The sequence below is a fragment of the Galendromus occidentalis genome, unplaced genomic scaffold (genome assembly GCF_000255335.2).
Source record: "Galendromus occidentalis unplaced genomic scaffold, Mocc_1.1 scf7180000077451, whole genome shotgun sequence".
NCBI lineage: Eukaryota > Metazoa > Arthropoda > Arachnida > Mesostigmata > Phytoseiidae > Galendromus > Galendromus occidentalis.
This window is the reverse complement of record NW_003805439.1, coordinates 896,083-916,812: the sequence shown is the minus strand read 5'-3', so window position 1 is coordinate 916,812 and position 20,730 is coordinate 896,083. Positions and strand designations below refer to the sequence as shown.

General features: G+C 52.4%; 2 protein-coding genes across 2 annotated transcripts; one reads left to right on the top strand and one right to left on the bottom strand.

Moving 5' to 3' along the window:
* Positions 1-14,118: 14,118 nt before the first annotated feature.
* On the bottom strand, positions 14,119-15,776 carry LOC114828251 (uncharacterized). The gene is made up of 4 exons (XM_029111601.1): positions 15,748-15,776; positions 15,378-15,525; positions 14,504-15,265; positions 14,119-14,376 (listed from the first exon to the last, which is right to left on the bottom strand). The coding sequence occupies exons 1-4, from the start codon at positions 15,774-15,776 to the stop codon at positions 14,119-14,121; spliced, it is 1,197 nt and encodes a 398-aa protein (XP_028967434.1).
* Positions 15,777-16,936: 1,160 nt separating this feature from the next.
* LOC100902128 (protein D3) lies at positions 16,937-17,679 on the top strand. The gene is made up of 2 exons (XM_003743755.2): positions 16,937-17,042; positions 17,193-17,679. Exons 1-2 carry the CDS (start codon positions 16,956-16,958, stop codon positions 17,658-17,660), a joined length of 555 nt encoding a protein of 184 aa, XP_003743803.1. The 5' UTR covers positions 16,937-16,955; the 3' UTR covers positions 17,661-17,679.
* The last annotated feature ends 3,051 nt before the right edge of the window (positions 17,680-20,730 follow it).

The following is a 20,730-nucleotide window of genomic DNA, read 5'->3' as shown; positions in this document are numbered from 1 at the left end:
ATGGCACGGTTGGATCCGCTTTCACGTGACGACTGATCAGTCGATGCAGATGGTATGTTCACGCTTCCGCGTGAATAGGTAGGTACCTAGATTCGGTTTCTGAACACCAGTCTCATCGACGGACTACGTGATCTCGGGTTAGAGTCGGCAATGGGAACTCCCGTCCCGACGCCCAGACTCCTCGGACTTGGCCTATCGAATGAAGTCTCAGGACTGAGTCGCGGACTGAAGTCATTAAGTGATGGTGACTCCCCACAGAGAAGGGGGCACCTCCCCTCAACTAAGTGTGTGCTTCACGCGGCAGCCCAACGATCTCTATGTCGATAGCGTCTCGCAGTTAGGTACATCGGTCGTCGTTCCTGGCTTGCAATAGAAGCTCCCGCTATTTCAGTAGCTTCCTCGATGTCCGTAATGTCCCCTTCGGCCATGGCTGTCGCCTCCGTATCGGCGTCCTTGCCGGTGTCCTTCCTGATACGATCCTCCGTAGCCTCCTCGGCGTCCGCCCTGACCGTAATGGCTACCTCCGTGCCGATTGCCGTAGCGACCTCCTTCAAAGGAATCGATCGCGATTGAGCTTCCACTGCTTCCCGAGAAATCATTTTGACACGAGAGAGTCGATTTCATACAAAAATCAGGAGGATCGAATGATTATCATTCCCTTGCGGATCTTCGCTCACCGTAACGGTCTCCGTCTCCGTAGCGCCGCCTCCGGTTGTATTGTGATCTACGCTGACCTCTGTCGTAGCGGTGGCCACCGTGTCGATGGCGGCCGTAACGAGCTTCTAATCCGTGGCCTTGATCTCTCCAGTACCTGATCGGTTGAAAAAAAATCGACGAATCATTTTGAGCTCCCATAGAATACTTAAGGAATCAAGGTGAATCGATCTTGCTTAACGCGAGTGTTTACTGTAGAGTCTGCCTGCGCGACGCACCTCCGACCGCGGTCGAAGTGACCCTGATACCCGCCGTAGTTGCCGTAACTCCTGTTCTGGCGAATGCTACGGTGATGATTCCCGTGATGGTCTCTATAATGGCGCGTTCCGCCATCGCCGTGACTTCCTCCACCTCTATGATGTCCGCCTTCAACCGTGGAACTCAGAATTAGGATAGTCTTGGCATGGGAGGTATTCTCATTGCTAGATCATTCATTTTTCCGTTGATTTTCCGTGCGGGATACCTATCAGCGGCGCTCTGTGATCGCTATGGAGACAATCGGAGAGGTGAGGACGGGACTACGTCCGAACGACGTCCTTTTGAGTAGCTTCTGGCAGGCCATCCGATGAAATTCAGCTCTCCATCCCCTCTCCCTGTGGGACTTCCAATCGGATGGAGCACGGAAGTGGGAACGTGGGGTCGACGAAATTATCGGAACTCTGTGCTCGTACTCGATGACTTACCGCCGTAATGGCTTCCGTGGTGCCCATGACCGCCGCTCCCTCCGTCTGCGTTGTTGTAGCGACTTTCTAGAGCGACGAGGTCCCCTGGGACATCGTACTCGAGATAAGCGCCGAAAGCCGCGGAAACAAGAAAAAGACACAGCCACCTACGCATGATTGAGACGCTGCTCCGACTCCGCTTGGGATATACCCTTGGCGAGGGTCGGCGAGCGCGTGTTGAAAGAGCGACGGGATTTGGTGCAATAGACCAACAACAGAGCTGCCCTGACGAAACGTTCGCTAAAGTGAAAGGTCCGCAGCCAGAAAGCCTTACGATCGGAGTCCCCTCGATACGGCGACTCCTCGGAGCTCTCCAAAAGATCTGATCCCAGAGCGCCGTGAACGAGGATCACGTTCCCGGAATCAAATGAGCCCTGTCAACAGAGGAACTCCCAATAGAGGTCGCCAAAACGGAAGAGAACACCGTGGGACGTCTTCTAGGTATCTTGCTTAAACAAGACGTCGATCGCGACTGGAGCCGAGAGGTTCCCCGAAGAATTTCACCCAGAAGAGGAGGGAGCAACTAAAAAACGCTCTGTCTCGTTGTTGATCACTGAGTCAGTGTTGGAAAGCCCGTGACGCGGATCAGGTCAGTTTTTAGGGGTCTGACGCAACACATTCTCTGTGATCAGAAGTGACGAGACCCTCTATCTATCGGGAATTCGCGAGGCTAGTTAGGAGCTCATGCGTAAGATTCTCGCTCCTCGTATTGAGGACGAGACAGGTTAGCGGAAGGCGGATGCGAGCTCGAGACGTCGGACAGATCGGAAATAAGAGGAAAATGGGAAAATGGATGTAGACACTGTGAGCTTCGTTACAGACGAGGGTCTCTTGTCGATGACGACCCGGCATGCTCCGATTTGAGCATCCGCTGGTGTTCTGTTTCGAACTCTCCCTGGATTTTCATTCCTATGATCTGATAACGATTCCCGCTCCCGAATATAGATAACTCGATGTGCATAAGGCGGAGTCATTGGCGAAACATAATTCCCCCCAGGTGGGAATATGCAGTCAATCATCGAGGAGAAGTCACTCGCAAGTAGCCCAGGATAATCGCAGAGGTCCCCGGAAGCGGCTAACGTAAGAGTGGCCGAATGACGATGTGCGAAATGAGAGGGGGTGTATTTTCGTCACAGGTTGACTAGATTTATTCTTGAAATCTTTGTGCAGCCCGCGCTCGAATCAATAATCTCCAAGAGCGGACGGGGGATGACGCGATCAGTGATAGCCCCCGTGATGACCATGATGCCCGTGACGATTATGGTGTCCTCTGTGACCTCCTCCGTGACTATGGTGCCTGTGACCGCCGTGGTGTCCTCCATGGTGGCGACTTCCATGATGACCATGATGTCCGTGATGGCCATGGTGGCTCTCCCCGTGGCGTCCACCATAATGGCGACCTTGGATGGAAGATTGAACGTGAGCGACAACATAGTCTACTTGGGAAAAGGAATCGAACGGGGAAATGCCCTGGGGAAATAGTGAAGCATGGAAAGGATAAACAGTTCCAACAGACCGTGACGTCCCTCTTGGTCATGGTGTCTGTGATGGCCGTGATAGCTGCGGTGACCCCCGCGATCATGGTGGGATCCGCCCCTCCTATCCCAGCCCCACCGCCTCTCAGAACCGTGTCCCCGATCACCGTGATGTCTTGAAACAATGAAATCGCCGTTGGCATGTCGACCTCAAAGTTGAGAATTCGCGTCGGAAAATCTGGTGACTCACCGGGAGCCTCGACTCCAATGGTTGTGGCGCCTCCCGTGCCTGTGATAGCCTCCATGATGCCGGTGACCGCCATGATGCGATCCATGACGGCCCCCGTAGTGTCTCCTGCCGTGATGTCCATGGTGTCCATGATGTCCGTGATGACTGCCTCCGTGACGTCCGCCGTAGTGTCGATGTCCTCCATGATGGTGGCGGTGTCCTCCGTGACCTCCATGGTGCCGGTGGCTATGGTGTCCGTAGCGAGACTCCGCTACATCGAGATCATTGCTCGTCCGCGCGACACCGCTTTGCAGTGATGTTGAATTAATGAGCTTGTTCTCTCGGTCAAGCAACGGAGCTCCGATAAGCAGATAACCGAGATATTCGCTGCTACGAGGATAGATGTCCGAAGCCTCCGATCCTGGAGGGCCCCAGTCGAGAGCGAGAGCCACAACACATACTGTGGCTATGTGTTTTGCTCTAAGCATTTTCTGTGGTCGCCGCCTGGCTGTGGGTCTGTGTTATATGGGAGGCAAGTGGAAGTACAATATGAGATAACCGGAAATATTATGCAATCGCCGACAAGGGAATCTAGCCTCCGTGAGAGAGCAGCTCACAAGAACCCCCACCAGGAAGGGTACAAGAGCGCGAGATCAGGCGTGAAAACGGATCAATTCACACACAAGACTTCGGCCTCGACAAATTCGATCAGCCGAACAGAAAGTGTCACTGACCCAGATCCAAAAACGTCTGGGTGAGCGACCATCACCGATGCGTTCTCGGAGGCAGAGCGTGAAGGTCAGCGAAGCATCTCCTTCGGTGGGATGGGATCGGGGAATCACGCTCTCCGATTTCGTAGGAATCGACTTGAATTCATTCGTCACGAGTTCTTTTCTGATCGTCGCTCGCTGAGTGGTTGCAGAGCAATCACTGGTCCCGCCGAAGGGCACCGGTGACTTCTCGAAAGACGCTCTCCCGGAAGAAAATCCTGACGGAAACTCCCAACGAAAATACGCGGCAAGAGGAGACCGGAATCGTTCTAGGCTCTTCTGAGCCTGGTAAGACACCCGTCTCGATCTTCGACTCTACCTCATGAGGGTCGGAGGACTCGCTTCGATGTATCCCCTATTGGGATGTACTTTCCAGACAAACTTCCTGAATTTGAGCAATATTCCATTTAGCCCGCGCTAATCCTGGATTAGGAGCCGAAAGAACAAAACTAGCTCGGACAGCAGATATGCTCCCGGGAGTAGTCTCAAGGAGATATTTAATTCTAGACTATATTCGGAGATGGACGGGAGTGCCGAGGCTGGTCGATTTCTCTTACTCTACATCGATGCATTTCAGAAAAGTTCTGCTCTGAATGAGTCGGGCGGTCGCTAGGAGGTAGGTGTGGTCGTGGAGCTCAAGCAAATCGTCGAGCTCAAGCAAATCGTCGAGCTCACCGGGACGTCTAACTGTACACCACTCGATGAGCGTTCAGCTGGGACGGACTTCGATCGACTGGTATGACACCGACGCGCCCCAGCTCAAATCCACGGAAGGATGAAAGTCGAAGAATGAGATCGATCTGGTCCCGGGAGAAGACAGACGAACCAAAGTAGCACACTCAATATGGAAATCCGGATTGAAACTCCTCCTCTAAGAAGGAGAAATTAGGATACCTACACCGAAGAGAGATCTTACATCAAAGAGGAACAAATTCTTTCCCATGGCGAAGCGGTCCCCGCTGTATTGAACACTCAATCTGCACCCGTCTATATACATGTACGGAAACTAAAACAACTATATTTTACATGAAATTGCTTCTGGTTCCGCCGATCCCTTAGTGGTATCCACCGTGGTGACCGTGATGTCTGTGACCTTGGTGGTGTCCGTGGTGACGATCTCCGTAACCATGATGTCTGTGTCCTCCGTGATGATCTCCGTAGTGTCTGCCACCGTGATGTCTGTGGTGACCGTGGTGCCCGTGATGGGATCCGCCGTGCCGAGAGCCGTGATGACGCCCTGAGAAGGAGAGAAATTGCCAAGTTGAACGTATCCATCATCGAGCAGTTCCGCACAGGCCCCTTCGTTCCTTCCGGTGATTCGAAACTCACTGTGGTGCCCCTCGCCGCCGTGATGTCTGTGATGTCCGCGGTGGCTACGATGACCTCCTCTGTCGTAATGGGAACCTCCGTGACGGTCCCAGCCCCATTTGCGTTCGTGACCGTATCCCCTATCTCCGTGATGCCTACGCAAGATCCAACGTGAACATGGACGGGCATTCAATGTTTAAGATCGCGCATGGAAAAATCTTACCTGTGACCGCGGTTCCAATGTCCGTGTCTGCCCCCCTGTCTGTGGTAACCCCCATGGTGTCTGTGACCTCCGTGATGTGAACCATGATGCCCCCCGTGGTGTCTTCGAGCGTGGTGTCCATGGTGTCCGTGATGACCGTGATGCTCTCTTCCGTGATGTCCCCCATGATGACGGTGCCCGTGGTGTCCGTGTCTGTGTCCCCCGTGCCCCCCATAGTGACCATGATGTCCGTGATGACCGTATCTCGACTCAGCAACCGCCAAGTCTTCGGTCGCTTGGACCGTCAAGTCTGGTTTCGCGGTCCGGTTCGGAGCTGCTGAAGATACCACCTGAGGCAGAAGGTCATCGCATGGTCCTCCGAACGTCTCGCACGCCTCCCGCGCCGTGCACAGCTCCCATTGAAGACCGAGTATCAAAGCCGTCAGCTGGGCTCTGCGGAACAACTTCATCATTGTTGCTCGCCACATCTGGCGAGTTCCTTATGTACCCTGAGGTCGGAAGTTCCCTCCCTCGGACTTGCCGCTCTCAGACGCGGGTGAACAATATGGAGGTCATCTGGTCGAGTCCTTAAGTCAATGACTGGCTCGGCGCGGTCCGCATGACCAGCGGAAGTGGTCAACTAGAAACGGAATCTTGTCTTCTGGTCAAGACCATCAACCCGACGATGGCTAAGCTCGAGGAGCACAACTTCCAGTGAAAGCAATGCCTCAAATGAACTGTGTCAGCCCGGGACAACGACGCGTCTTACGAGACCGAGAACTTCCAGCCGAAGTTTTTTTGAGCGGGTCATTCTCTTCTGCGGGCCCTATGAAATTATGTGATCGGGACGAGAACCTCCCTCCTATGATTCGAAGGTCGAGAAATGCGAGTTCTTCCTAGATCTTGGAGTTCTTTCCATGATCGCTGCGGGAGATCCCTTATTGATAACCCGATATCACCTCGACGACGGGCTGATTTCCTGAATCTGACATACAGAAAACAATTTCTATAGCGTGGCTGATCGACCCGTGCCGGAAAGTCTGCCATATCTCACGGATGGGGTGCGCCTCTATTCGAATCAGAGAATCCATTGGATCCACTCGCTACATATCAAGTCCTTCCATGCTTTTTCGTTTCCAGATTGAATCGGGGGATCGGAATCACCAGATCAGCATCGATCCATCGGCCTATGCCGATGCAGCGCTGGTGAAGATATAAATCGTTTTCTTCGGAGGCAAGCGCAATTCCTCTCGCGCCTCCTGTATCGGAACTATTGTGAGCGGAGAATTCGGGTCTTGTGATCCACGTTCTCAAATGCCCGTCTTCCTCATTTGATTTTCGTTCCCGATCGGAAATGAGCCGAATTCTAGTGAAGGCGGCTGACGCATTAGGCCACCGAGGCCTGCCCCATGGGGATGGGACAACTCGACTCTGTTCCTCCCTATCGAGAGAGGTCACTCGACAGCGCATCGTTGTACCTAACAGAACCCACGACTCATCTTCAGGGTTCCACTGAAGTTTTGACTTCGTTCGGAACCATGCTCTGTACGGTGACGACTTACTTTGAAATTGTTGCGCATCTCTATCTCCCCTGGACCCCGAACTCGGGGTTCATGTGGGCGCCCGTCTTGGCATACATGAGCAGGGAAACCGCCAAGAGTTACCAGGTACGTAAAAGTGATATTTACACCGAGTTTTTATTTACAACTCATTTTTACAGGCAGGAAGCTCGTTTCGAGCCCTCAATGATAGCCACCATGATGACCGTGTCTCCCGTGACCCCCGTAATGACGTCGATGTCCACCGTGATGACCATGGTGTCCGTGGTGTCCATGATGTCCACCATGATGCCTCGAGCCATGACCCCCATGGTGTCTGTGCCCGCCGTGGTGGGATCCACCGTGATGACTCCCGTGACGACCCCCTGTGGAGTGAAGGCGATCGTTGAGCTTGCTGCGATTCGTAAGATCTATTAGAGGAGGGAGTTCGATGAAAAGACTTACCGTGGTGGCGGGATCCACCATGGTGTCCATAGTGTCTGTGATGCGAGCCTCGGCTCCCGCTGTCGTGATGTTGCCTCCCGTGACGATCATGGCCCCACCTCCGCTCATGGCCCCAGCCGCGGTCTCCGTGGTACCTGGAATCCGAATTCGAAACCATTGTCGCAGCTGGGAAAGGCGGATTAGACCAAAGGGAAATTCGGCGACCTCACCTCCCATGTCTATTCCAGTGGCCATGTCTCCCGTGATGCCCTCCGTGACGGCTGTGATGTCGGTGGCTGCCGTGATGCGAGCCGTGACGACTACCATGTCTTCGACCGCCGTAATGTCGGTGACCTCCGTGGTGTCCGTGACGACTCCCTAGGATCATGATTGGATATTCGAATGAACGTTCGTGATGGATGAGAATTGCATTCTCTCGGATGAGCTCGATTATTATTCTTGTCTCGGGGAGGAAAAAACTTTCGATTAGAAGAGCTCAGCATAGACACACCTCCGTATCGGCTACCGCGGTGTCCGTGGCTGCCATGGCCGTGACGATGTCCTCCGTGACCGCCGTAATGTCCGTGCCCTCCGTAGCCTCCGTGCCCACCTCCTCCACCGTAGCGACTTTCAGCTACAGCCAAATCCTCATCGACTAAGACGGCTGAGGGTACGAGTCCGGGGGCTCTGTGTTTCTCATAGTTGAGATTAGTTTTCAAGAGTGAGCTCCGACATTCAGACGTCGAATCCTCGAGAGCGCATTTCCCGACAGCGTTCCCAAACAGTAACAATAGTGCCGGTACGACCTGACGGAAACGCATGTCTGGGTCTGGCAATCGGACTCCCGCGGCCCGGAGTATATGTATGACAGCGACGAGAGCCAGACCTTGCCTTCTTCCCTAACAGCATTGAAGATGTCGCAACGATCCTGTTCTTGCGGAAGCGTGCGGGATAGATTCAGTGAACCAATTCCGGAAGAAAGACCTCAAACAGAAAATAGGGCGGAAAATTGTCTTCTGACCCGCTTAGCTACAAGAATCGGACACGACTATTGAGCTCGTTCTCAAAGGAATAGAGACCGGTGTCCGGGACACGTTTGCTTGAAGAACGAGTACTATTCGGTGATGATTTGAGGCCGTCTATCAGCGAATCGGGCTCCCTATGCGGAACAGATGTTTCGTTCGAAGTACATTGCGAACTGCCTCACTTCTGTGAGAATCACCGCTTTGAGTATCAGTGTACCAAAGATAGTTTCTGGAAACTCTTCGCCTGGAGATCTCATTCTATTCCGTCTATATAGTATTTAATCCTCCTCGAGTGAATCCTCCTCAAGTATTCAACACGTTGCTGTGGGTTTCATCGGAAGGTCCTGATGTTTCCGTTCGGAAAGGGATCCGCGTTGCATCTTGGTCACTGCTCTTTGAGTACGACAAACACACACGATGAATAAGAGAGCGGCCAGTGCCAGCATCTTAGAAGGCTTATTCCGGAGCAAATCGAAATTCCATAGTCCAATCGGCTTCCTGAATATGACCTGCTATGGAGACGGGAAATCGAGACGAATGCTAAGCCTGGCATAAGGAGGATACAGGAAAAACGATGAAGAAAGTGAGTGTAGGGCTCTTTTCTCCACCATGAGAGTCTCTGTGATCCGGTGCATCAGTCTTTCATCAGATAAAAACTCGCATCGGAGGCACTGGAAATATGCGTTCCCTCCGTCGCTGTAAAAACAGTACAAAGTGGGAGCTGGAGGCCGCGCCGTTCCCGCTGTCGAGACCCTTCAATTATTTATTCCCAGTCCCGCTGTTCGCCCCGACCGCGCGACAAAAGAGGAAGCTTGTTTGGGTACGACGACTTTCAGCCAGCGTCGCGTTGGGATCGGACTTTCGATCGGATCACAACGAAAGGATGAGTTTAGAATGAGCAGATCGGCAGCGCCTGACTTTTGAATTGAAACTTCGAGTAGGTGTTGGAGCGAGAAGCGACTTCGGAGCAAATAACCAACAAACGGACGAGCGAGCGGGCGAGTGGACGCGCGAATCGTTGACGGACCGAGGGAGCTGTCACGGGGAGCAGGAACGAGTTTGTTGCCGTTTTAGAACTTTCGTCCGGGGAGTAAAGCTCTCACTGAACGCTCTCCTTTCGTTCTCGTTGGCCTGGTGAAGCAGTTTGTCGAAACGACGTGTTTTCCTCTTCTTGTCGGTCGCTCTGTCTGTCTGTCGGTCACTCGTGGCGCTCGTCCTCTCCGTCGTGGCATCCGCTCGGTTCCGCCGCGCAGTGGCCAAAAACCAGTCGTCGTCGTTCTCTTCTCGCCGTTGTCGCCGCCGCCACCACCACCGTCGTCGTGCTCTCGTCGCCGACAAAGAGCAGAGAGTCTGAGCTTGTGGCCGGCAGGGCGGTTGGCTGCCGCTTCGACTGCCAGTCCGAGCAGCCATTCGTCTGTCCGTTCGTTCGTGGAGTCCTTTCCGGAAACGGGAGTAATATTTTTCAATATAAATGCCTGTTTCCCTTCGTCCCAGTCACTCGGAGCGAGAGCGACGACGGCGCTACCGCGACGCGGCGGCTTCCCAACTATTGCAGCCAAGCAACTACTAAAGCCAACGTTGTTCTCGTTGTTGTCGATGTCGCCCTCTTCTTGAATGGCGGGAGATTCCCCTCCGCGACGTCTCGCGGAGCCCCTCGAGAAACTTTCCACCGGTTCCCCAGAAACCCTGCCGGCCCGGGTCCTTTTGCTCTTGGGCTCGAGTCGACCGCGTTCGTTCGCCGTCGCGCCGCCGACCTCGCCGACGGGGCACGCGGCTGGTCGCAGGACTCGGGAGGGGTACATGTATGGGAGAGAGGAACGCTGAACCTCAGAGGGGACATGATGATGCGTTCGGATGGGGTCCGCGGGCAAGGGGAGGGGACCGAGGGGAAAAACGAGGAGGACCGTTCACCACCGCGAACGTCATCACCGACAATTTAGGCAATTGGCACGCGACCGACTTTGCATTGTCGACACTCCTGACACCCATTTCCTAACGACGACCGGCCACAATTCGTTCCGAACACCTGTTTTCTGCGTTCAACGAGCTCCAGCAGGGAATTTTCGTCATGCCGTCTCGGAATGTCAGATTATTTGATAATGGTAATTTCGCGATGAAAACAGAGGTCCCCGAAATCGATCCATGGAAGACTCTCTATGATAGCACGCTCTAGCGTAGAGCTACGTTTCAGCTCCCGGTAGAGGGGAAAGGTAGGGGGCGAATCGCGGAAAATTGGTCAAAAATCTGATCATGGCGATTCTCAGGAACAAAGCATTCGACGAGGTAAATCGTCGAATATGCGTGACTCCTTGTGAGGCATCGCCTGGAGGTTATCTTGAGCAAGAATAACCGATCCCCCTGGGTGAAAAAGACCATGATATGGGCTCGGGCTTATGATACTCGGGGATTACGCGTTTAGCACGGGAATCATGATGGCTAGGGCTGGGAATGTCCAGCCAGTGCAGTTTCGACAGACAAAATAACGGTGACTCGATTCGGTCGACTAGATACGTAAGAGAATGGATCGACGCGAGAGAAATTGTAACCTGGTCGATCGCTTCGCGAGGGTACTCCAACTTTCCGGATCCTGTGGCTGCCGCGTACTCATCACCTACAATTAAATACTGGTTGGTCCTCAGGAGCTCATCGATTTATTGAGATGAGCTTCTAGAATCCTTTAAAATCATTCTTCAGTACAAGGGAAATTAAAACGAATCACGATGGACAACGGAACACGCGAAAGTGCCATGCGCTGAGCATCGGTATTTCGAAGAAGTAAATCATCACCTAATGAGGCGAGACGCATCGCGGGTGCGTTCGGGATTCTTCGAGGTCACATTGGTATAGCAGGAATGATATCTGGTCGCGAATTCTCGGGAAAAAGAATGAAGCGTAGTTCTACGGCGGTTCCCCGACTGAGTTGCAGACTCAGTCAAATAGCCCGAGATTTTTCCCCTTTACGTTCCGCTCCGCCGTCTGGGGCACACCCTCCGGAGCTTCTTCTGCACATTCTGAACCCATTCTTGCGCTCAGAATCATTCCGCTGCTTGTCGAGGAACAACCCGACTCGTCCCGAGCCGTACTCGGCTGCGGGTCATATAACAAAAGTTCCGTTGAGAGACTTTCGCCCCGACAAAGCTGCGAGATTACAGCGACGATTCGGGTGGGAAGTCGAAATCTTGGATGCTCGAAAGCCCGAGCCGTCGCGTCGTCCGAGAATCGAGGCGGTCCTGCTCGAAACGGGGAGATGGTCAACGGGAGGCTCTCGACGGCGATGATTACGAACAATCGTCGGACATTGTGAAATATGAACTCAGATAAGCGGAAGATGGAGATCTTGTGGCTTTTATGTATGTACTTCATGTGCAACGGAATCATCGAACCCCTCCGTTCGTCCGAAATGACGTTGGGAGCTCCGGAACATTAAAAGGTTTTCGATGCAATCATTAGGCTGAGGTTGCAGAATTGGCTATGATGTCAAGGACAGCTTCTGAGCATTGAGCGGAACAGCGGGGTATCGAAAATGTCTTACGTTCCTCCTCCCTGGGCTTGCTTTCGTTCACCTTGATCGAGTCGACGCAAACGAATTCGCGCGAAAATCCTTCGTTCGTTTGCTCTCGCTGTCGGAGAGCATCGGAAGCTGAAATTGTAAGTTTTAACGCGCGCCGGACCGAGTCCGAAAATCAGCAACTGGTCGACATCTCCAATAGAACATTGAGACCTCGACTCGGTGAAACAGGCGGCATCTACGTCTTGCTTCGAGAGCATTCTCCGATATCGGAACGCGGGAATGCTCCCGGCCGCTCAATTTGTCTTTTGTTTCCTCAGCGGGAGGAAATTGACTCCCCGCGAAATATAATCGATGAACAACTCGAAGCGATTCTGCGTCAGCTGAAACGATTCCCGCGTGCTCGCGCGGGGCGGTGCTGAATAGCTCTTGTCCATGAGATAAGCAAGCAGCCTGCTAGCTGGCTGAGGGAAGGGGAATACTTGCCAAAACGAGCGGAGCGACAACCGCATTAGGGTTAAATGAGGGATAAAATTGAGACCACAATGCTTTGCATGGCGAATTGTTCCAGCGAGTGAGATAACAGAAACCACACGTTCTCCGGAACGACTCGATCAGGGCTGCTCTCCTCTGACTCTCGCAAGGCAGCGATGTTGCAGACATCTAGTTCCTTCTCGGGCTCCGATTGATCCCTCGTTTCTCGAACGATTACGAGAGGTGTCGAATGGAATTCTGATTTAGATTCTCGGTGCCTTCGGGGGAGAGATCCAGTTCCTGACGGCTTGCGGGAAACTCATTTTCGGCAGTCACTAGTTATGGACACGGTGAGCACAAAAGGTCCCCAGCCGTCGTTTTCTTAAAGATGCGAAACGGAATCGATCTTCTCCGGCGCTTAGAGAGACCGCTTGGTCACTGGAGCGAATCGGACTGCGAGCCTCGCAGAAGGATGGCAAGGTTTGCGCACGATTGAATTGTTTCTTGATGACGGAAATCCGATACCTTTTGACACTGTCTAAAAAAAACATTCATTAGTTCATTTTCCACGTTAGTCCTTCCGACGGACTATCGGGGTCGGTCGCGGATGCAGCGGAGCGCTCACTTCATTCGTAGATGTTCCGTGATCAGAAGAACCAGAGAGGACGTGTTAGCGATTGCTGATGGAATGAGAGACTCGGAGTCGGAAGTGGAGGGTCGAAGAAGATACAAACCGGAGGAAGGATCGAGTGGTTTGCTCAGCGACACAGCGCCGATTCGGTGCGGCGAGCATCGAATCAAAGAGTTTCGAGCTCCACGGCGGACAAAGTGCATTTTGAGATTGAGAATCCCAAATGCGCAAAGAAAACAAACTCGGCCATTGTAAACGGACCGATGCGACCGGGTCTTCTGCCGTCCTCATTGGGTCACGCGAACTCATTTTGTTGATCGTGTCCGCGTCCCGGCGACTGTTGGTACCGTCATTGTCTCGAGCGGACCCTATCGACTTACAAGAGTGCATCGCAAAAAGTTCTCCGATTCCCTTGCGGAGTATATTCAGTGGTGCTCTGTCTCGCGGACTGATTCTTCCTCCGTCCAATCCGAGAAGAAACGAAATACATATCAGTTACCACAGCTTCTTCGGTTCCCTCTGTCGGAATCTCCTCCGATCGAGATGGCGCGTTAGCGTGATGGGCGTTGATAGATACGGCACAAATTGCCGCGCCTTTCGGCCCGCGGAATTATCATACTTTCAGTATTTCTTCCGGCAGATCCGGCTTTCAAGGCGTGACTCAGGACAGAACCGAGCTCTCAGAAATCGCGCCTGGATCGGGTTTCTCCCCCCGTGCTCCCGAACTTCTCGCCCTGCCGCGACTAGGGGAGAGCACTGCAGTAATTGCGCGAAGAAAAAAAGAGTCAATTTAGGAGGGGTTTGGGGGTAATTTCCCTTTTCCGGATAACGGATGTGGCTCAGCAGCGAGAATTTTCCTTATCATGCCGCAAACTCGGTCTAAGCAAGAGTGGAGACAAAATCGGGATCCTCCACGCCTCGTGTGCCCCGACTAGATGGGGGAATCTTACAGGTCCGGTTGTGCCAGACGAATGAATGGCACCATGCTACATGGGGTCTCTCAGATGAATCAGAGTGGAGCTGTGGGCGTTCAAAAGTTCATTGCTCACTGGGATAATCTTACAGGGAGGGTGCACCATCAAAAGCTATGATGATTTTGATCTTTGACGAAAGACATTTCGCCATCATAATTCGTAAGCATGTATAACGGCACTGAGTTTGCCAGTCGCTGAGCCCGAACCACAGCATAGAATCCTATTACTCCTGTGAATATGAGTATCAGCTTCCTATCAAGTCGAATATCCTCCCAAGCTCGGATGGAAAAGGTGTCGAAATTCGCGAGGAATAGATCGCAGGCGTGAATCGAGGTTTTGCTGGTTATCCTGCGTGTCACCACCTGTGGATTTCGAGTAATACTCCTGAATTCTCGCACTCAATGAGCTCGACGATTATTGCTGGTGGTTATGTTTGAACGATCACATGCTCGATTCTTGTAGATTGCAAGATAGGCAATCGTTCCCTACCTGATCGTAGATGAGATCGGGCATTGTTTCGGACGAGCTTGAAATTCGGCATGCCATTTCAATCACGGCCATCATTATGATTATTCCGCTCACGCTGTGCAGATAAGTTGATAGCCACATCTCATTGGAGACTTGGTTGTTGAGCGTGAACAGCAGATCCAACGTGAGGAAAACTATGGTGACGTTCATTAGAAGAATCGGGATTCCGAAGAGTTTGTTCACATGATCACTGATGAAACGCCCAAGCATCGTGTGCTGTTTAATTGCGTGCATTGGCTTCTCCTTGACTTGTATCGTTACGTGATTGATGATGAAGTTCAGCTGGTAGAACACGACACCCATGAATATTGCGCTATAATAGAGACTTCCGTAGAGCAGCAGACCGACCAGAATGTGCTGCGTGCCGATGGCAACGCTTCTGAAGTCGGGAACGTAGAACGTCTCCACCAGTCGCACCACGAAAGCGGCGAAGAACATCCCCAGGACGGTGATGGACACGTGTCTATAGAGACTGCTTTTTCTCGGTGAAGATTCGTATTTCCTCACGATTTTCGAGAGGTCGTCCACGAGTTTCTTTATGACCTCGATGTGTCGCTCGGTGTTGAAGTAATACGAGTTGAACACTGAATTTAGGTGCAGCATTCCTAGGACGGCTCGGTTCCACAAGACGGAACCGCTCATCTCAGCGGCGTGATTCCAGAGCTCCACGAGCCACCGTAGGAAAAGCATAACGTGAAGGGTGCGAATACACCACAGCCACACCTGTAATGAAACGTAGATCGACTTCATCTATGAATCTGTCGTTGTATTCATCATCAGATCGACGCATCGTATTGCTCGTCAAATTATCGCTTCCATTTCCATCCCTACAAACCTTCTCTTTACAATTTTCAGACTCACAGCCGGGGACACCGAGTATGAGTCCCACCGCTTTGAGTGAGTTCAAGCTAGCTCTGAATTCTGAGAGTTCCTCCACACGGATCTCGGATTCATCGTCGTTCTCGATGAAGCCGAGCAGAGGCCTGAAAGAGCGATATGAAGCCAGCGTCAGCCTCACCGACGGACCATCGTTGTCGACGCAACCGAAAACCGATGAGTGTCGGCACGCTACGCCGGTGCAATCAAGTGCGAGGGAAATAACGATTCACTTCTCGGAAGCAAGTCTTCGGAGCTCAAGGATTCCTCGCTGATCTTCAGCGCGAGCGGAATCCCTCGCGACAAAAAATATCTGGGCACACATCCACCTCCACTCGGGCCGATTTTTCGCCGCCATTATGTCTTGCCGAGAGCTGTGTCCGACCGACAGGCCTCAAAACAACATACGGAGACACTCAGCCAGTCTCAGTAGGTACTCGATTCAAATTCACATTGACGGCGTTTTCTGCTCACATGACGAACTGACTGACGTCGGTCCCTTTCGGTATCTCTCTCGGCCTCTGATGCTGTCGGTTGTGTTAGGGTCGCGGCTGGTTTACCGGCTGCTCGACGGACTGACTGAATGGCGGGCGGTGCTAGAGCCCACAGTGATCTCTCTTTCTGGACTACTCACCGCTATATCTGTTCGGCTGCCCAAAGACTAGCGAGGAAACAACTCGCAGAGTGAGTGAGTTTGTTCCTCGGTGCTAGAATAGAGGAAAATCTGCGCCTGGTTCATAATTCTCCAAGATGCGTGAGCAGATGACTGCAACTCTCTCCAAGAGTCTGCGTTCCTTGGAGGGATGGGAATTCGGTCGAGGTGGCGATCGACGTTCCCTGAGAACGACTCTGACAATGATCCCGCTCGTTGTCGGTTCATTCATTGCTTCACTTCAGCATTTCCGGTCGTCCAGAATGCAATTTTTCCTCAACAAGAAAACTTCGAGAACTCCTCCGCGATCGCTCCTCTCTCCAATTTCCCCCCAGGTGTCCTGAAGTACTCCACGCTAGGCCCAGCAGAGACTGATAAGTTCACCGTGACCGTTTTCATCGATATAGACGTCTCTTCAAATTTCTTCGGAGAAGAGAAGTCGAAACATTCTGCGCATGATCGCATTCAAGACAGGCTCCTCCTTAAGGGGGAGACCGAAGACGCCGAATTCCATTCCGTCGTAGCACCCCTTTCTGACAGGAATGGAATCGATGAGCTCACATACGAGTTCTTGGAGCGCGTCCCGTGGGTATGCGGACTCCGGGAAATACTCAAGCTCACGGTAGGACTCGCCGTTGTCGGTCAGACCTCATTGACTTTACGCCTCGTTCCGATTCTTTGACCTATAGGAGCCCACCTTGACAGGAATGCAGATTCGCGAAGGCCCCTGACGGCAGGCAGGAGATGGAAGGTCACGTCGCGAGCGATTGATCTCTCATCGAACGGGTCACCCGAATCCGCTCTTTCCATGGACGCCCTTTCCCTTCACGATATGAGAGACAGCCGCAATGACTGGATCTACCAACTCCCTGTGATTTGACAGCCATGAGCGACCTGGACATCGTGAAGAGTTTCGAAGACCACGGTGTGGTGCCCGATGTCGTCCCTGAAGCTCCCTCGAATCTTGTCAAGGTATTCGGATCAGCTTGAGGAAATCTACTTCTCGCCCAAGAATTCAGGATACATCTTCAAGCTGTATTAAAATATAAGGATGAAATTCGGATGTTGAATAGGGACGAAATCTCCTCGCCAATGGGTTCTTAAGCTTCATGAAACGCGCAGGTGTCGTACGGCAATGGCAAAGTCGTCAGCTTGGGCGACATCCTCACCCCGACCCAGGTGAAAGACGAGCCCGTGCTGATCACGTGGTCAGCTGAAAGTGATGTCCTCTACACGCTCATAATGACGGACCCCGACGCACCGTCCAGAGCGAACCCGACCCTAGGAGAAGTCAAGCACTGGCTCGTGATTAACATTCCGGGCTCGGACGTTGAGAAGGGTGTCGAGATAGCGGCTTATCGTGGATCCGGACCGCCGAAAGGAACGGGTCTCCACCGATATGTTTTCCTCGTCTTCAAGCAAAAACAAGCTCTGCAGCTCGACGAGCCTCGCGTGCCTCGGTTTTCGAGGGAGGGCCGTCTCAATTGGAGCGCTCGGAAGTTCGCCGAAAAACACTCGCTAGAGTTGGTCGCCGGGAACTTCTATCAAGCAGAATGGGATGAATACGTGGACACTATCCCGAGATCTTGAATAAATGTGACTACGAACTTCATTGAGTCCATAAACCCTCCCTGTTTCCCGAGCGTCTGCCCCTTTTCTACCTCTCCATAGCCCAGGCTCCTGAGGGACGGATGCGAAGATCCTCAACGGAAATTTCTCGTAAACCGTGATTATGGGCCACATGTTTAATTCCTCGTTCGAACCACATCGAATTGACATCCACATAGCGCCTGCATGGAACCTTGTGACGTCGGATCGTGGATCTCCGATCGCCGGCGAAACCGTTCCTGATTCTTCGTGAGATCTTATTCATTGTCCGCTTGATATACAGATACATGAGCTTTGGTTGAAGAATAGAGAGTAAAGATCCGCATACACATGCGACGTCGGCTTACACTCTTATTCGATTAAATTCAGATTTCGGCTGACAGTCCATTACATGTCATGTCATGACATCTGGCACTTCCTCCAGGCAAGTTCGACGCTACCTCTACTGTCAGAGTTTCGCTCACATTTTCCGCAGCTCGACGCAGTTACCCTAAGCTCAGCAGTCCAACTTGAGACGATCATGCTTTTCGTAGGTGTCTTTTGCCTCTTGACTTTCTCGGCAGGTGAGTTGTTGAGAGCCATGCATCTCCACTGAAAGAACCAACTGCATCTCGTGAAACTCGGTCTGGGAGACGGATTCGAGAGGATACTGGCCACCAATGATGATTTTTTGAGTCAACGATCGAAACATTGATTCCGCCTCAGGTATCGATGCAGAATGCGTCGCTGGCTCCGACCGGATAGAATGTGAAGTTAGCGGTCAACTTTATCCCGCGGACAACACAAACTGCCAAGGCTTTTATCATTGCGCCCACAATAGCGCCCTCCTCCAATGTTGTGGGCCGAACACCGTCTTCCATCCATCTCTGAAGGTTCGTAGATTGACCTTTTTCGAAAATCGATACGAGAATCCTACTGTATCCACCGGAACGATTTGCAACATTCGCAAGATTACCTAGCTGGCTCCAGGGCGGATTCGGGAGCATGATTTCGGATAGGGCCGGAGAACTCGAGAGCCAATCAATCGCCTACGTGACAGATTGAGAGCTTGCGTCCCAGTTCGACTCCACCAGTCGACCTTCCCAACAGGACGACTCACAGGGCGAATCGACACGATAATCTGTTTGTAATCATTCCCGCGATATAGAGGGATGTCCTTGCGCAGGATCTCTTGCTGTCACAGAGAGGAAATGATCACGAAGTTCTCACAGAAATCGAACTCGGAGTCTTGGTGCTGGTCGATCGTCGGGCGCTTCGGAATCGACTTCAGCGAATAAGACGGAGGGCGATGGAAAGGTTCTCCGTCGACTTCATGCGATGACTGTACTTGGAGCGTACAAGAAGTATTTCTCTTGCAGGTCTGCGTCTGGCCTCACCAATACGAATGTCCTGATATAGACACGTATGATTATATAGATCCTCGTTGAAAACTCCTCGAAAATAAAGGAACCATGTCTGAGAACGAGAAGATGTCTCACAATCAGCTCGACCTCCGTGCTTCCAACCATTCTGAAATACTATATGGTAGGGTGTGTCCGTGGAATGTAGCTGAACGGTGATAGCCGTAAATTGAGATCATCCGAGAGAACGGATCATCTCTCGTATGCACCTCGAGAAAGCATGCTGAAGGTGTCACTGCGAGGAGTGACGACTCATAATCTCAAAAACTCGTGCAGAACTCATGACATCAACTCACGCACGCACTTCTTCGAAGCTTTCGACGATACTCCTCGTGACATCCCCGATCTGACGATGAGTACAGAGAGCTTATTTCTATGCCATTCCGAAAAGATGGCCGCTGTCGGAATCCAGAAGTATTGCGTCGGGCGCGTGGAGGATCTTGCGCCTCCTTCCCTTCCGTGGGGAGGACAGACTGAGGTAAAGGTATGATATAACCATCCCTCCCTCGAGGCACCGTTTGCCTCTTCCCGGGCCCCTTCATTGGTGTTCCAACCTGCCCAGCCCCTAGATCGACGCCTTCGACAGCGCCTGATCTCTCGTCCCCTCGACGGACCTCTCCACCTTGAACGACTTTCATTTCAACCAAATCGAAAGCGTTCACAGAGCTCCATATGCGCTCGTTTTCGTGTACATCTATACTCGTCGCGCACTCCGTGTCGCGAACCTCGATGTCTTCTTTCCAACGTCACGGAATCCAGCACGTAGAAGGTGTCCAGCACGAGACCCGGTGTGATGCACGTTTCGTACTCCATCGCGGTCGTGAGTTGAGGTCACCGATTGGTCGAACGGCTCCTCGAAACTCTTGTCAGACGCTAGCGCAAGCCATTCCATGAGAGTCTGAGCCTCGTGCAGCTTGCATCGACTTCAAATAAAAATCCAGAAGGGCAAGCACCCTCACTTCGCGCTCGAGGCGCTTCCTCGTATCATTCTCAGGAACGATCGACCTTCTGAAGTCCCTTCTAAGGGGAACATGACCGGCGAAAACCGGCAAACAAAATAATGTCGCCCATCCGACCCCAAAAAGTTCAAACTCTCGGATCTGCTCTGGTGCAAGTCATCGACTGCGCAATACTTCGAAATTTTCCTCTCAGCGGGTCCCAGAACGCTGGGAGAAAAACTTAATTGCCGATTCCGGTTCCTCGCAGGTTCAGGGAACATCTGCAGACATGTCGTCGTTAAGAAACAGCTCCTCGATTGTGCTTATGATCGTCGCCTCGATGATCGTGTCGCAAATCAGAGGTGAGTCCGGGAAACGGTCGCGGTCGTGCAAGCCTCCGCTCCTGACAGCGGATGGATTGAAGAGGCAACGCTGTTTCCTGATCATTTCACTCCGGATTCGGCCTTCTTGTGAAGACTCTGATGAATTCCGCTTTCTTCAGGTAGTGGAGCCTGCACGCCCGGGCGCTATGTGAAAGCGAATTTCCCCGTGAACGGGGCTTCGTACCCAATACCAGGAACCCAATGTCGAGCATACATCACTTGTCAAAACGTCGGGGGCAATCTCAAATGATGCAGCCCAGCCAAACCCTTCAGGCCCGATAGGCTGCGCGGACAGGATCATCTACACGTGCCCTGATCCTTGAGCATGTCT